Source organism: Camelus bactrianus, chromosome 12, assembly GCF_048773025.1.
Source record: "Camelus bactrianus isolate YW-2024 breed Bactrian camel chromosome 12, ASM4877302v1, whole genome shotgun sequence".
Taxonomy (NCBI): Eukaryota; Metazoa; Chordata; class Mammalia; order Artiodactyla; family Camelidae; genus Camelus; species Camelus bactrianus.
Window position 1 is genome coordinate 10,827,395 of NC_133550.1, and position 17,407 is coordinate 10,844,801.

The 17,407-nt window shown below is 34.8% G+C and overlaps 1 protein-coding gene across 3 annotated transcripts in view; it reads left to right on the plus strand.

The window, feature by feature from the left end:
• The window catches only part of MON2 (MON2 homolog, regulator of endosome-to-Golgi trafficking), a 101,927-nt gene extending 84,839 nt beyond the window's left edge, over positions 1-17,088 (plus strand). For all 3 annotated transcript variants that reach the window (XM_010949021.3, XM_010949038.3, XM_074374649.1), the window contains 2 exons: positions 3,404-3,486; positions 11,992-17,088. In XM_010949021.3, coding sequence (XP_010947323.1) covers positions 3,404-3,486; positions 11,992-12,155 — 247 coding nt within the window. In that variant the 3' untranslated portion in view covers positions 12,156-17,088. The remainder of the gene's footprint in view (positions 1-3,403; positions 3,487-11,991) is intronic.
• Positions 17,089-17,407: the final 319 nt, after the last annotated feature.

The window sequence follows — 17,407 nt, forward strand, 5'->3', positions numbered from 1 at the left end:
TGTTTTGTTTACTCTATTGCTTTTAAATTGAGTCTTATAGTTGTTACAGTGTATCATCCTATGTTTGCAGTATTACTACATTATTTTCTAAAACACTACACTGCAACACAATAAAATACTTACAAAAGGAGGCTTGGAATAGTACCCTGTCGTAGTATTAGGAAAGTCTTATCTGTTGAATGATAACACAGATTAGGGTTAGGGTGTAGGGGAAGACTGGAGGGTAGAAGAGCGATTTCTGCAGGAGAAAGAAGGAAGTCAACCTACTCTTATGGATCCTTTACTCCAAGCTCATTCTTCATTGCTGATGTCTCAAATAGTGTCACCTTCGGATTGATTTTGAGCCTATTTCTTACTTGTTATATTATAAGGTTAAAAAAGTACTGTTATAATTTTAAAGATACTTTTGACAGCGTGATGAAATATGTGCCAGGAGGTAATAGTAGTCTTTATTTCCATTTAAACTTTGGCAAGTCCCTTTTGTACTAATTAGTTAAAAAAAAAAAAACTTGTAGAAATTGTAAAAGCATATCTTATATATTGTTTTACTTTTAAGTAGTTAATGAAATATCTGACAAATAAATTTAGATTTATATGAGTAGATGAGTGCCTTTCTCCCCATTTTATGTTGATAACTTATAGTTAGAATAACTATAAATCTTATTTGCACACTGAAGTACATGTTAATGAAATGATTTTCTTTTATAAGAATTTAAAACTATATTAACTTTGCATTGTCTCGTGTTCAGTATTTTCCAAAGTATGTCTATTTATATAACTTAGTAAAAAATACACATGGCATAATTTTAAATCTTTTTTTTTACATTTTTTATTGAGTTGTAATCATTTTACAATGTTGTGTCAAATTCCAGTGTAGAGCACAATTTTTCAGTTATACATGAACATACATATATTCAATGTCACATTTTTTTCTGCAGTGAGCTACCGCAAGATCTTGTATATATTTCCCTGTACTATACAGTATAATCTTGTTTATCTATTCTGCATGTGCCTTTCAGTATCTACAAATTTTGAAATCCCAGCCTGTCCCTTCCCACCCCCTGCCCCCTTGGCAACCACAAATTTGTATTCTATGTCTGGGAGTCTGTTTCTGTTTTGTATTTATGTTTTTTTTTGTTTTTCTTTTTTTTTTTTGGAGTCCACATATGAGTGATCTCATATGGTATTTTTCTTTCTCTTTCTGGCTTACTTACTTAGAATGACATTCTCCAGGGACATCCATGTTGCTACAAATGGCGTTATGTTGTCATTTTTATGGCTGAATAGTATTCCATTATATAAATATACCACCTCTTCTTCATCCAGTCATCTGTTGATGGACATTTAGGCTGTTTCCATGTCTTAGCTATTGTAAATAGTGCTGCTATGAACATTGGGGTGCAGGTGTCTTTTTGAAGTAGGGTTCCTTCTGGATATATGCCCAGGAGTGGGATTCCTGGGTCATATGGTAAGTCTATTCCTAGTCTTTTGAGGAATCTCCATACTGTTTTCCACAGTGGCTGCACCAAACTGCATTCCCACCAGCAGTGTAGGAGGGTTCCCTTTTCTCCACAGCCTCTCCAGCATTTGTCATTTGTGGATTTTTGAATGATGGCCATTCTGACTGGTGGGAGGTGATGCCTCATTGTAGTTTTGATTTGCATTTCTCTGATAATTAGTGATATTGAGCATTTTTTCATATGCCTGTTGATCATTTGTATTTCTTCCTTGGAGAATTACTTGTTTAGGTCTTCTGCCCATTTTTGGATTGGGTTGTTTGTTTTTTTCTTACTAAGCTGTATGAGCTGCTTATATATTCTGGAGATCAAGCGTTTGTCTGTTTCATCGTTTGCAAAAATTTTTTCCCATTTTGTAGGTTGTCATTTTGTTTTACTTACGGTTTCCTTTGCTGTGCAGAAGCTTGTAAGTTTAATTACGTCCCATTTGTTTATTCTTGCTTTTATTTCTATTGCTTGGGTAAACTGCCCTAGAAGAACATTTTTGAGATGTATGTGAGATAATGTTTTGCCTATGTTTTCTTCTAGGAGATTTATTATATCTTGTCTTATGTTTAAGTCTTTGATCCATTTTGAGTTTATTTTTGTGTATGGTGTAAGGGAGTGTCCTAGCTTCATTGATTTACATGCTGCTGTCCAGTTTTCCCAACACCATTTGCTGAAGAGACTGTCTTTATTGCATTATATATTCTTGCCTCCTTTGTCAAAGATTAGTTGACCAAAAGTTTGTGGGTTCATTTCTGGGCTCTCTGTTCTGTTCCATTGGTCCATATGTCTGTTTTTGTACCAATACCATGCTGTCTTGATGACTGTAGCTCTGTAGTATTGTCTGAAGTCTGGGAGAGTTATTCCTCCAGCCTCTTTCTTTTTCTTCAGTAATGCTTTGGCAAGTCTAGGTCTTTTGTGGTTCCATATACATTTTATTATGATTTGTTGTAGTTCTGTGAAATATGTCCTGGGTGATTTGATAGGGATTGCCTTGGGCAGTGTGACCATTTTAACAATATTAATTCTTCCAATCCAGGAGCATGGGAGATCTTTCCATTTTTTCAAGTCTTCTTTAGTTTCCTTCACCAGTGGTTTATAGTTTTCCATGTGTAAGTCTTTCACCTCCTTGGTTAGATTTGTTCCTAGGTAATTTTATTAGTTTGGGTGCTATTTTAAAGGGGATTGTTTCTTTACTTTCTTTTTCTGTTGATTCATTGTTAGTGTGAAGAAATGCAACTGATTTTTGAACGTTAATCTTGTAACCTGCTACCTTGCTGAATTCTTCGATTAGTTTTAGTAGTTTTTGTGTGGAACTTTTAGGGTTTTCTATATATAGTATCATCTCATATGCATATAGTGACACTTTAACCTCTTCTTTTCCAATTTGGATCCCTTTTATTTCTCTCTCTTGCCTGATTACTGTGGCTAGGACTTCCAAGACTGTGTTGAATAGGAGTGGTGATAGTGGGCAGCCTTGTCTTGTCCCAGATTTTAGTGGGAAGCTTTTGAGTTTTTCACCGTTGAGTACTATGCTGGCTGTAGGTTTGTCATATAGAGCTTTTATTATGTTGAGATATGTCCCCTCTATATCCACTTTGGTGAGAGTTTTTATCATAAATGGGTGTTGAATTTTAGCGAATGCTTTTTCTGCATCTATTGAGATGATCATGTGGTTTTTGTCCTTTCTCTTGTTAATGTGATGTATTAACTATAAATCTTATTTGCACACTGAAGTAGGTGTTAATGAAATGATTTTCTTTTATAAGAATTTAAAACTATATCAACTTTGCATTATCTTGTGTTCAGTATTTTCTAAAGTATGTCCATTTATGTAACTTAGTAAAAAAAATACATATTTTAAAATCTTGATGGAAATAATTTCCCATCTTTTTTTTCAGACAACAAGTAACAGAAATCATATTTGTTTTAAAAGCAGTCAGTACTCTCATTGATTCACTTAAGAAAACTCAGCCTGAAAATGGTAAGTGCTTAGAAACTCAGTTATTCTAAACTCACAACATTTTTGTTCTATTTGCAATGTATTTTTGTATTGTTATTAAGTTAACTGAATTTTAGGAACATAACAGCTATAAGGCTTTTTCCCCCAGACCTTATGATAGCAAAGCATCAGGTCCATTAGTATGTCAATTAAGTAAAATTACTTTGTACTATTTTCCTTATTTCAAACAAATTTGACTTTTTTCCCCACCAGCTTTAAGATATAGTTGACATGTAGCATTAAGTTGAAAATACACAACTTGTGGATTTGGTACACTTTTATATTGCAATATGTTTACCATGGTGATTTTCACTCACACCTCATTCACATCACATAATTATCATTTCTTTTTTTGTGGTGAGAACATTTAAAATTTACTCTTAGCAATTTTCAAGTATATAATACAGTATTATTAACTGTAATCACCATGCTGTATATTAGATGCCCAGAACTTAGTCATCTTATAACTAGAAGTTTGTACCCTTTGACCAACTGCTCATTTCCCCATCCCTCCCAGACCTTGGCAACCACCATTCTACTTTCTGTTTCTATGAGTTCAGCTTTTTTAGAGTCCACATAAAGGCGGTATTTGTCTTTCTCTGTGTGACATTTCTCTTAGCATAATGAATGCCCTTGGGTCCACCCCATTATCTCAGATGGCAGGATTTTCTTCTTTCTCGTGGTCGAGTAATATTTCATTGTGTGTGTGTGTGTGTATGTATATATGTGTATGTATATATATGTATGTGTGTGTATATATGTGTGTATATAATATATATACACATACCATATCTTCTTTATCCATTCATCCTTTGATGAATTTGTTACCAAATTGAAATAGCTAAAGTTATTTTTACTGCTTTTCCCACTTCAACCTTTATTTTGTAATGAAGTATTTGAAAGATTCTGTCTGTATTTATCATCTTATTCAGTGTTTTGTGTACTTTGACCTTTTCATTTTAAGTGGAAGGGCTCCTTTCAACATTTCTTGTAAGGCAGTCTGGGGTTGATGAACTGCCTTAGCTTGTTTGTCTGGGAAAGACTGTTTCTCCTCCATTTCTGAAGGAGAACTTTGCTGGATAGAGTATTCCTGGGTGATAGTTTTTAATCTTTCAATATTTTGAGTATGTCATTCCATTCTCTGTTGGCCTGTAGAATTTCTGCTGAGAAATCTGCTGATAGTCTAATGGGTTACCTAATGGTAGGTTACCACTTTTTTCCCTAGATGCCTTTAAAATTCCTTCTTTGTCATTGATTTTTTTAGTTTTAATATAATGTGTCCTGGGAGAAAGTCTGTTTGCATTGACGTGTTCTCTTAGCTTCATGGACTTGAATATCCAGTTCCTTCCCCAGGTTTAAAAAGTTCTCAGGTATTATTTCTTTAAATAAACTCTCTACTCCCTTCTCTTCTGTCTGCTTGGGTTAGTTCTTGTAAAATTTCTTCACTTTTTCTTATATCTTCGTTTTCTGTCCTCTTCTACCTGTATGATTTCTCAGTTTTTACCTTTGAGCTAGCTAATTCTGTCTTCCATGTGGTCTACTCTGTTTCCAGTATGTTCTTATGCATTCTTCATCTCGTTTATTGAGTTCTTCAGCTCCAGAATTTCTGTTTGGTTCTTTTTTAGAGTTTCAGCCTCTTTGGTAACATATTTCTTTGTTCGTTAATTTTATTCCTGAGCTCATCGAACTGCTTTTCTGGGTTTTCTTGTAGCTTGTTGAATCTCTTTATGACAGCTATTTTGAATTCTATCAGTTAGATTACAGTAAAGTTTGGTTTCTGGAGAAAGGTCATTTTCTTTTGTGGTACCGTATTACTGTCGTTTTTCATGGTGCTTGATGAGATGTTCCTCTGCCGATATATTTGAGGTAACAAACACCTTTTTTCTTTAGTAAAGCTTCTTTTTGATTTGATTCTATTTAACAGGTTAGTAATTAGAGGCCTTTCTTTAGTTTTTCAGTAGGTGGCACTGTAGCACAAGTTTTTGGTTTGTCTTACCTGAGCTGCCTGTGGTTATTTTTGAGAACTGGCACTTTCCACCCTCTACTGTCTCTTGTAGGAGTGTTGCCTGGTGTCCTTGTTGTCACTGCTTATGCTTATGGGGTTGCTGGTACCTTGCTGCTGCCAGTGTTGCTGCTGTCACTGGCATCACTGCTTAAGGCACTGGGATAGCAGGGTCTCCACCATGTCCAGGATCTCCTGGGTCCATGCTTCTGGGTCCACTGCAGTGGGGCAAGGGGATGGATGATCTGTGGAGCTGGGGTTCTGGGTCCTTCTGCCACATCCGGAGTTATCAGTTTCATGGATGCTGCTGCTGTGGGCAGATGAGCCAGTGTCATGTGTGCCTCCATGACTAGAGGGATGACGTCCCAAGCCCTGGTGTGGCCTGGTTCCCCATAGCCTCGGCCACAGCTGTGGCTGAGAAGCCCGAGTAATGTGCGTCACCTCCCCCACTGCTGTTAGGTTTTCTGGGGCTGTGGGTTCAGCTGCTGGGGCTGGAGATCCAGGATTTCAGGCACCACCTGCACTGTTACCCCAGATCTGCCTCCTCTGTGTGTTTCAGTCCACCCACCCTTATGTACAGATGTACAGATGTGTGGAATTCTCTGGAACCCCGGTGTATTGGGCAGAGACACTTTTGTTGAGTTATGGTTGTTTTACTGGTGGTAGATTGAAGAAGGGAAGAGACAAAGGGAGCCTCTCACACCACGCTGACGCTGACTTCACTCTCTGGCTGACTTTTTTTTTTTAAACTAAATTGGTCTGAATTCAGGGTATTGCATAGACCATTTGTAACTTATCTATTTTTAATGTAAAACATGACTGACTTTTTTGGATTGTGGAAGGCCTCTTTTCTGCATTTGTACTGATTTATTGTATAGATATAAGCTGTATAAATAACCAGGAATCATTTTTACTGTCTTTTCTCATTTGTTTCCCCTTTCTGTTACTCATTTATACAATCTCTTCTTTACACTAATGCCAGAAATGACTTTTCCAAAAGTGTAACTTTGGTCATTCATTTTTCCATCCTTGTAAAACAAAACAAAATAATCTTTTCCTTTACCATTACCTACCAAATACATAGAGTACTGCTTTCTGACTCTACTCTCTTCATGCTTTATTTCCCACTAAACTTCATATACCCTACTCTCCCACCAAACTGAAATTCACAGTTTACCCAAGCATTCCCAATCCTTTGCTCATTTCATTCTCCTGCCTAAATCCACCCTGTTCAGATACCACACCACTTTTAAGCCTTGTTTTTATTCCTTAAAGGTGAGTGATTTCTTTTTTCAGTGAATTTGCAGCTCTCTTTTGTGTGCCTTTGTCTTAAAGCACTCTCCTTCAATTACAGTTATGCATGTATATGACTCACTCCCCTTAAAGAGTAAAATTCTCGAGAGGCTTTTTGGATCATGTTTTATTCTATTTTGAATCCTTTACAACATTGCTACCCAAAGTGTGGTTTTTTGGACCAGCCACAGGTCTTAAGAGTTTGTTACTGGTTCAGGAAAAGATAAAGAGCTGGCATCAGAGTCTAAGTCAGTTGTGACTAAGCACACTGGTTCAGCTGATTCTTTTTTTCTTTTTTCATACAACAAGACTTTGTTATAGAAAGAAGTGTGTTTATTTACATTCTGGCACAAGCACCTTGGCAGACTGGCGCTTTAAGCAGTATTACCTTTAATAACCAGGAAAAAATAAGTGAGTCACAGGATATTTGTTCTTGTCACTTGTTATATAATTAAATACATGATTTTCTCTTTTCAAAATTCACCGATTGTTACTTTGGCCTAGAAAGGGTGAATATGGTACTAAATATTAAGAGGCAGTAGACTTGTATATATATTCAACCCAAGGGAGGGGTAGAATTTCTAAGAAAAATCCTGGAGCAGCGTCCTTAATGTATCCCATGAAGTTCAAATTTGAGTTATCTTAATAAAATGTTCTGGTTGATTTTTTTCAGAGAGGGAAACCATGAATTGATTCCTTGGAGACCAGTAAAATCTTTAGTAGATAAAGGGATAGAACTAATTCTTAGAAATAGATAGTACTTAAGAAATAAGCAGGAAAGTCTCTATTTTTTCATGTTATTGCCATAGACATATTAAATACAGAAAATATATTTCAGTGCATAGTACTTGCATTATTTTTTATGATCCTTTAACAGCTGTCAAAAAACCCAGAATTTTTATAAAGGAAGAAAAGAGAGGGAAAACTCAGTAACCTTTTTTTTACAGAGTCAATGGGCCATGGATAGGGCAGTGTAGTAATGATAGATGATCTAACGAAATTAGTGTTAAAAATTGTTTAAGAGAGTTTGAATTATGCCTCTGGGCATATGAAATGAAGATTTAAATTAGATGTAACCATAAATGATGATATAATAACATATTAAAACAGTATGATAAGCTTCATTAAGAAACAGAAAAAATGAAGATAACTTAGAGAAAGCCAGGCCTTCCTGGCAGAAATATGTTGGACTCCTCATAGCCAGTCCAGAGTTAATTCAAGGGGATGACTACAAGGTTTGGAACCAGTGTACACCCGACATTTGTTTAGAATGTTTGTTATTTATTTTAGGTTTTCTAGTGGGAGAGGAGGCATTTGTTGGACTTACTTAGTTTAGAGGAATTTTGTATTTATCATTTTAGTTGCTCTTTAGTTAAAAATTTGAATAGGTCGTAAACATACACATGGTTTAAAAATTCAAAAATATAGAAAGATACACAGGGAAAAGTTTTAAGCTGGTCTTTTCCCTATTCAGTACCTGATTGGTTCTTACCTTATCACAAGCAAACATTTTTATTAGTTTGTGGATCCTTCCATAAGTTTATCATGTAAATACAAAATGTATACAGTTGGCCTTTGAACAGCGCAGGGATTAGGAGTGCCAACCTTCCAAGCAGTCAGAAATCCATGTATAACATACATGGTTCCTTCATATCTGGGGTTCTGCATCCTTGGATTCAACCAATAAGGAACTGTGTAGCACTGTAGTATTTACTGTTGAAAAAAGTCCGTGTAAAAGTGTATCTGCACAATTCAGACCTGTGGTTGTTCAAAAGTCAACTGTACTCCAATATGCTCCCAGTTTTTAACATGAATGAATATGCATAATAACCTCATATTATAGCTACTGTTCTGAACGCTCTTTATTTTTTTCCACATCACGAGCATCATGGAAATTCTTCCATATCAATGCATACAGCTTTTTCATTGTTACTGATAGTTAGGTCCAAAATACCCATTAAGATCTATGGTTAGTTTTTTTTTTAATTTTTTAATTGAGTTATAGTCATTTTACAATGTTGTGTCAAATTCCAGTGTAGAGCACAATTTTTCAGTTATACATGAACATACATATATTCATTGTCACTTTTTTTTCTGCTGTGAGCTACCACAAGATCTTGTATATATTTCCCTGTGCTATACAGCATAATCTTGTTTATCTATTCTGCATATGCCTGTCAGTATCTATGGTTAGTTTTAAAACATATTTTAATTTAAGAAATTTGAGTAGCTTCCCCTGGGTTAAGGTGTTATCTTAAATAATGTATTTTTGTATTTTCCTGTAATATACCAAAAATAAGTTTGATCAGTTGACTCTATATCTAGGCCAACTTAGATAGCTTTCAATCTATGCAATCTTTTTTTTGTGATTCTTTTATTACAGTAAGAAATAAATATAACAAACTTACATTCATAACTATTTTTTCAGTGGTATTAAATACATTCACAATGTTGGCAACCATCATCACCATCCATGTCCATAACTCTTTTTATCTTGTAACTGAAACTTTATACTCATGGAGCAATAACTCCCCATTCTCCACTTCTAGTCGTTGGTAACCACCATTCTACTTCCTATCTCTATGAGTTGTGACTGCTTTAAGTACCCCATATAAGTTGAAGCATACGGTATTCTTTTTGTGACTGGCTTATTTCACTTAGCTCATGTTGTTTAGCTGTCTTATGTGTGCCTTTGTCTTTTTCAAGGCTGAATAATATTCCACTGTGTGTGTATATATCTATATACATCCATTCATCTATTGGTGGACACCTGGGTTGCTTCCATGTGTTAGCTGTTGTAAATAATGCTGCTGTGAACTTGAATGTACATATATCTCTTTGAGACTCTGATTTTAATTCTTTGAGGTATATACCTAGAAGTGGAATTGCTGGATCATATGGTAAAATCTATTTTTTATTTTTTGAGGAACCACCATACCGTTTCCCACAGTGGCTGTACCATTTTACATTACCACCAACAGTGAACAAGCATTCTTTCTGTTTTATCCACATCCTCATCAACACATGTTGATTACTGTTTTTTTTTTTTTATAGTAGCCATTCTATTAAGTATGAGGCAGTATCTCATTATAGTTTCGATTTGCATTTTCCTAATGATTAGTGATGTTGAGCATCTTTTCATGTGCTTTATCAGTCATTTGTATATCTTCTTTGGAGAAATACGTATTCAAGTCCTTTGCCCATTTTTGAGTTATTTGGTTTTTGTTGTTGAAGCCTTTTTGTGCCTCTGTGATCAGAAGTAACATTTAGAGCACAGATCCCTGATATTTGGAAGTTAGGGTCCTTTTTCCCGACCCTGACTTCCCCCAAGCTGCATGTAAGCTGCTCCAGGAACACACACAGCTGCCTACCACACGGCTCGGGGTGGGGGATGGGTAGCTGCTACTGTGCTAAGGGCTTAGATTGACAAAAATTAATCGCAGTATTCTATCCAAGTCTTCCTCTGGAAGTTGCAAAGGTTCAGTAGACTCCAGAGTTCCAAAATAGTTACATCAGATTCTTCCAGTTCAATTGTTGTCTAGGTGGGTAGACAGATTCCTGGCACTTACTATGTGGTCATTTCTCAGAGTCCTCTCTGTGTAATCTTTTGTTAAAAGATTAGTGGAAGGTTTTACAGACAACAGCTAGAGCAGACTGTTTGAAACTACCTGGACCATTGGTTTTTACTGTTTGTTGTTGTTATTGTTGTTAAGCAGCAAAATTCTCTTTACAGTTGAAATCTGAAATGGATTTCCAACATACAAAAAAGATAAAAGCAGAACATCTCTCACCTGACATTCCCTCCATCACCAGTATCCATCAGCCTCACTCCCCCTTTCTTCTTCACACCTCCACTCCAAGGAAGTCCCTGTTTAGGTGGAGAAGAGATTAAATGAACATTTTAGCATTTCCCAAGATATGTACTAAGCAATGAATATTAATGATGAGGGATGTCAGTAGATATTGAATGGGAAAAAAATTCCATAATGAAATTAATTTTGGAAACCTTGGCTTGGATAAAGTTAGATCTGTTCTTTTACTTTGAGCCTTTAATAAATTCATGTGAGTTATGAATCCCCAAAAGGGAAGATGATACATACATTTGCCAAGCTTACTTGACGATGGTTTTTTCAAAGAAGTAACTCGAACAATAGTTTGAGAACCTCATTCCTTTATTCTATAGTATAAGTTGACATATAAGAAATTATATGAGTTGATCAGGGACACCCAGCATTACCTTATTTCAGAATGGTATTTAGACACTTAATTGACACTCAATAAATTGGAGTGAAGAAAAGAATCAAAGCTCCTTATGCATAGTATTCTTCCTTTTATACTACACTGCCTCCCAGATTTGAGATTTGTTCTGCAAAGTGTCATATACATATACTAAGAAAAATCTGTCATCTGGTTTTGTTGTGCATTGTGCTCAATAATATGCACAGTACTTATAGGAAAACAGAAATGTAATATGTGATCTCAGAGTATAAGGCAATTACAAAGTAACTGGGGTGTAACATTTGTCCATTCACCAAATAGTGTTTAACTGTACTAGTTGTTCATAACAGTGGTGAAGAAGCAGAAATGTCCCTTCCCACTACAGCTTAAATCTAGTCATGTACATTAAAGATTAGCAAACAGTGTAAGAGTGTAGTGGGTTATTTGTGGTCATTTGAAGTTAAAATCAACATTAAGGACATTACTAGGAAAATCATTTAAGATATATATATATTTAGCATACAGCTGCATAAAAATGGAATTGGTTTCTAATTGTTCTTGAAAAGTACAGTTTATTCTCTAGCTATTATACTGAAAGTGGCAATGGTTTGAATTATTCTAAGCTGTTTTGTTAGCATCCAAGGCCTTCACAAACGGAAGCATCATGTAAAATGTACTTTATCAAATTTGTTGGTATGGACAACTCTGCACACTGGTCGTGTATTTTTCCCTCATGCCTTATTAAGTACTGCAGGAAGTCACCCAAAGTTTAAAAAAAGAAAAGGTTAAGGAGTGGAGGTGGGAAGAAGAATGGGGAGTGGGGCTGATGGGTGCTGGTGAGGGAGGGAGTGTCAGGTACAATCTCCCTGTTCAGGAGTTTTTTCTTTGCATTGTATTTCTTTGCGTTGTGTTTATGTTATAATCTTCTATTCCAATCCACTCTTTTTTGAGGTTTTATACTTTTTGCATTACAGTTGATGGAAATACCTGGGCACAAGTAATTGCCTTATACCCAACGTTAGTGGAATGCATCACCTGCTCATCTTCAGAAGTCTGCTCTGCCCTTAAAGAAGCACTGGTTCCTTTTAAGGATTTCATGCAACCACCAGCATCCAAAGTTCAGAATGGAGAATCTTGACCAGCTACAATAAACTCAAACAAGAAAGACAGCTGAAGAATGTTTGCTCCTCAGTGAGTTTTCTGTGAGAAGGACGTTTCTTACCACAAATAATTCTTGGCAGCTGTTGTTGGCCTCCTTTAAATTGTACTTACCTGAGTTAAGTAGTTCACATTACAAGCTTACATGTTAACAAAGGCTCCTGAATGAGTAGCAGTGCAAGCCTTTAATAAATTAAACTGATGGGAGAGGTGGTTAATACTGCAGCATACCTGCTACTGTTTCTTCATTTGGTGATTTAAAAGTGAGCTTATGTACAGTTTGTGGTGTATGTGTTAATGATGTACTTTTTAAAAAGAAAGAAAAGATATTTCATTTACTCAGATTTATTAGGCTGGTGTTTTTGCGCCCCTTTTCTAGTACAAAATTGTACTAAACTTTTATGCAAGACGGTACTGTAACATTCCATATTGTCTATAACCAGCCTTTGTAAACAAAGGGAACTGATATACTTGTGTGTATAATAAATGGTACAGTTCTGTATAAAATAGCTGCATTTATTATTTAAATTTTTAAAATATTGATGTTAAATGCTTGAAGCTGTATTTATTATTAATGCAAAATTGTTTGCTTACATTTTTACTTATAATTTGCCTTCTTAAGTGGCAGATATGCTCACCATATGATCATGAAGTTAGCTGAATGCTTATTTTAAGTGTATTTAGTGACTGTTAAACATCTAACCAGAAGGGTCATGTGAACATAGCAGCAAATAGTTGATTTGCTGATTTTGCAACTTTCAAGTATAGATTATTAACTTAATATGTTGGGATATATTGTAGCACTATGACTCCGTCATACCTCATTTCTTTAATTATCTTTCTCAGATTTCACATAAGTCTGTCTCTTTTTATATTTGCTGTCTGGATTTTAAAGACTTTTCATACTTTATATTTCTACTGATCTTTTTTTTCCCCACTGACTAACAACATTTATCATTGTCTTTGAATTATGACCCAGGCAAGATGATTTCACATTTCCCAAGATTTTGCCGTGAGGTTTTGTTCATTTCAGTGCTCCATTTTGTATGTCCTCTCAAGAAGAAAATAACTATGCTCTAACCCACAAATTTAAAATACGTGTAATAGTCTAAAACAATGAGAAGTGTATTTTTTGAGATAGTGAAGTATTTAAAAGTGCAGTGAACTTTGTCATGGAGTGAAATGCCAATTTTGTTTCACCTTCCTATCTTAGTGAAGAAGAAAAGTGCTCTTGAGTACATTAACTTAATTGTTTCTTAAAAAGCTGACTGACCTAGCTCACTGTACTTCTTATTTAATGGATTATGGTATTGTCATAATTTTATCCTGAGTTAAATTTTCATAATTATTTATATGAAGACTCAAAGATGTTTAAAACAATGATTATTCATAAGAAATCATAGTAGTCTTAGTATTATTTTAGTATGCTGGAAGGCCTTTGATTTTAATAGAATTTATTAATTTCAGCCTCTCCAGAATAATTATAAAACTACAAGAAGATATTAGAATTAAGTAATGAATTAGATACAATTTTGAGGCTGTTGTAATTGTATATTTAATTTGCACTGTTATCTGTAGACATGTGATCAGGTCTTTTTTTTGAGGGGATATTATTTTTATTTACATGCATTAATGAATTTCTATTTTATAATTTCACCTAAAATTAAGGTAAAATATGACATTTCCTAGACTCTATCTTCAGCATTTTCCTTTAAGAAAGTTGTAAAAAAAAATTCAAGCCGTATATTTAGTTTATTTTCTGTATTTGGATATGTTAAATTGGGCATTAGAAACGTCTGCATATCACTGATAAAGTATTGAAATAGAATAAGAAGGTAGTGTTCCAATTCAGTAACACCTTAAAAATATTGCCATGAATTTACATGAAGTAAAAATATGTCCATTCTTAAGAAATAGCAGATCAATTGCAATCAGAATAATTATGCTCCAGTGAAAGTTAAATGTGAGTCTTGGGTATGTAGCTATAATGTGAGTAGTTCTAGCTATTGTATTAGTTTTCAATACTAGAACCATGCCCTACAGAAAAAAAAAAGAAAACCCCACAAATGTGGTGAATGTGTAAATATCATATAATATGGTAATCAGTGCCAGTCTTAGTGATGAGCAAAGTGGGCCGCCCCCTAGGTGGTGTAATTTGACTGATTTTTCCTCCCAGGATATCTCCTGCCACCCCTAGGAATCACTGCTAGGAATTCATTCCTTTGAATCAAGGCTGCATTTTCTAAAATATCCTGACCCCTGGGGAGGTTACTACATTGTGCTTGTCTTGGTATGAATTGTCTTCTTCAGGGACTAGAAGAACCGGGCTGTGTGAGATTACTAGATTCTAGGAGATTCAAAAAAGAAGCTCCCGAAGCTGAGATCATTTTATAGCACAATTGAGACTATGACTAGGACTGAAACAGTAGTAATAATGTCCTTTGAGATTCGTATTATAAATACAGTGAGTTTTCAGCCTCGCATAATCACTTTTTGTCACTGACAGTGCCTATCTTACAAAGCTGGCTAGACAACAGGCATATGCCAACAATTGGGTTCAAGTCCTTTTCTAGCTGTTTTTTCCAGTATAAAGAAACCAAACTAATTTTCAACTTGAATAACTTACTTTTTAGTTCCCTATAATGCTACCACTGCCAAAAAGGAAAAGAAAAGGTCATTTTGTAGTTTCTTATTTAGTTTCTTTATAGTTAGTGTTAATATTTTGTTAGTTTTATTATATATATTTGTAACATTTATGTATTAGGAGTCTGCTAGGTGCCAAAAGAAGAAGAAAATGCATAAAAGTCTGGCTTAGAACCGCTTTTAACTTTTTTTTTTAATAATCCTGCCTAGTTGTGAGGCAGTGAAGAGCTGAGGCTCTGCCTCCTATTCAACTTCACGCACGTTAACTTTTCACAGCCTGTTTTCTTATCCTGAAACAGAGATGATAATCAATGAGTTACTCGTTCTTCAGAGAAAACAATACAGAGTTGGAATTTTGAGTTGATTTCATAATGACATTCTTAGGGTAACTATTTATGTTGTTTGATAAATTTATTGCTATTCCTATGCCGAGACTTTTGACTCTATGGTTTTCTCCCTTTTCCTCCTGCATCATTTTCATCTTCTCTTTCTTTCTTCTTTAAGTTCTATATCCACCTTATCTCCTTTCTTTTACTTTCCCCTAATTTGTTTTCTCCTTTCATCCTCTTTCATCCTCTGCCTCTTTTCCTCTAATTTCACCTGGATCTCTTCAAAAGAAACAGAGCTATTAGTGGTAGGACCACTACCAGCTGCCTTTCTGTTAAATGAGACTCTGAAAATACCTTCCTACTTTGGCCACTGCTGCTTTTTTTGCGGAGGTGAAGTCCCCCTGCCATTTCAGTGGCTGAGCAAGTTAAAGTAATCTGTGGCTATTGCTCCTGCTTTCTTTCTGAATCCCCAGGATTCAGCAGCCAGGATGCTCACAAAATGAGATTGCTATAAATATGATGAATTCAGCAGCTAAACTTGAAACAATCATGTCTTTTATGTGGATAGAGAGATTATACCACTTTTATCAAAAGGGGGTCTTTAAAATCCGCTTATGAAAGTTGTGGGTTTTTTTTGTCGTTTGGGGGAGGGCTTTTTATTTGTTTTTGGAGGCAGATACTTTGAACTATTTTATATTTATGTTATATAAATATTATTTGTTGATTTATAATATTTGCACAGTGCCTACTTTCAAGGAGGACTCGAGACAGCATATTGCCCATGTATTTCAGCTGTTTCTGTTTTTCTCTTGAAAGCAGTATTCTTTGATAGAAGACCTAGAATGTTAATAATACTCATCTCCAGTCTTTCTTGGGTGTATTTGGTATCTGTGTGCTTAGAGCTTAGAGTGATACAGAGGTCAGTTGAAACATTCTTACACTGTGGGATTGATTCTAGCCCCTCAGGTAAGAAAAAAATTTATTGTGCCCTTGAATTTTGAGACCATTTTCAGTTGCTGCAAATGTGGTTATATTAAATTTTATTTTAAACTAACATTCAATAAATAGTGCAACCAGGGAAGATTTGCTAAACCATGCCATTATTTGGGAAACTATTGCAATATATGAACAACTGCTTCTTTCTGTGAAGTTTTGCTAGATGGGAGAAAAATTCTAAAGCTATATAATACTGCAATCTTATTCTTTTTATCTAGAAAAATAAAATATTAGGCTTCAGACCCAACTGTGAAAATTGCATTTGCTTTCCAGCTTTTACTACCTCTGTGTCATAATTTTAACACATAACATACAACTTCTGTCTCTTAAGGCAGTTACCATATGGTGTTTATGTCAGACTGGATATATTTATCTAATTTTGTGAGATTTTTTTTTAGCTCCCTACACAGTTCTTGAAAGTAATACTGCTGTTGTTACACTTTCTCCTTGCAATTTTTATGTTGTTGAGATGTATCAGTTATGTATTATAATCATGAAAGTCTCTTGGCCTCAAAGCCAAGTTTTCTTAGTGGCCTAGGATAGATTTTTCACAAAAACTGCATAGTTACAGCTGTGATTACATAGGTCCTTAATTTGCTTTACAGTTAGCACTCAGCATGATTCTAGATTTTTAATTATGTTCCAGCAGTACTAGTTTTCTCAGTATAACTTAAAATCATAACCACTTTGAGAATTTATTTTCAGATCTGATAAAACTACTCATTTTTTCTTTAATGTACATTGTTTGCTTCCTCATTCCCACTAGGTTCAACACTTTAGTGACATCCTACATCACTGACTCTGTTTAAAGACTTCATAAGTGATTCAAATATTTGTATCAATTTGGAAAAACCTTTATAAAAAACAGTAATGGAGATGTGTTTTTGAGATGTCTCTTTGGTGAACTATTAATATAAAAAATAAAAAAAAATACAATCAGAAGGACATTATGAAATATCTCCTAGTAGTTTGGAAAGAAGATTGAGAACTTTGTGTGAAAATTTTAGGTCAAGTAAAAAGCATAATCCTCATGCAGATTTGACTCTTTGGGTTATTTTTTGTTTTATGAGCATTCCTATTTATTTTTAATTTGGTGAGATTAATTTTGAAACTGCCTACGTATAGCAATGACAGACTATCTCTCCACCTCTCAGAGAAAAAGTTTATGTTAAAATTTCTTTTTTTAAAACCTGTGTAATAAATGTATGATACTGAAAGATTCCTCCATAGTACTTACAGAAGTCAGGTGTAGTTACAATAATTT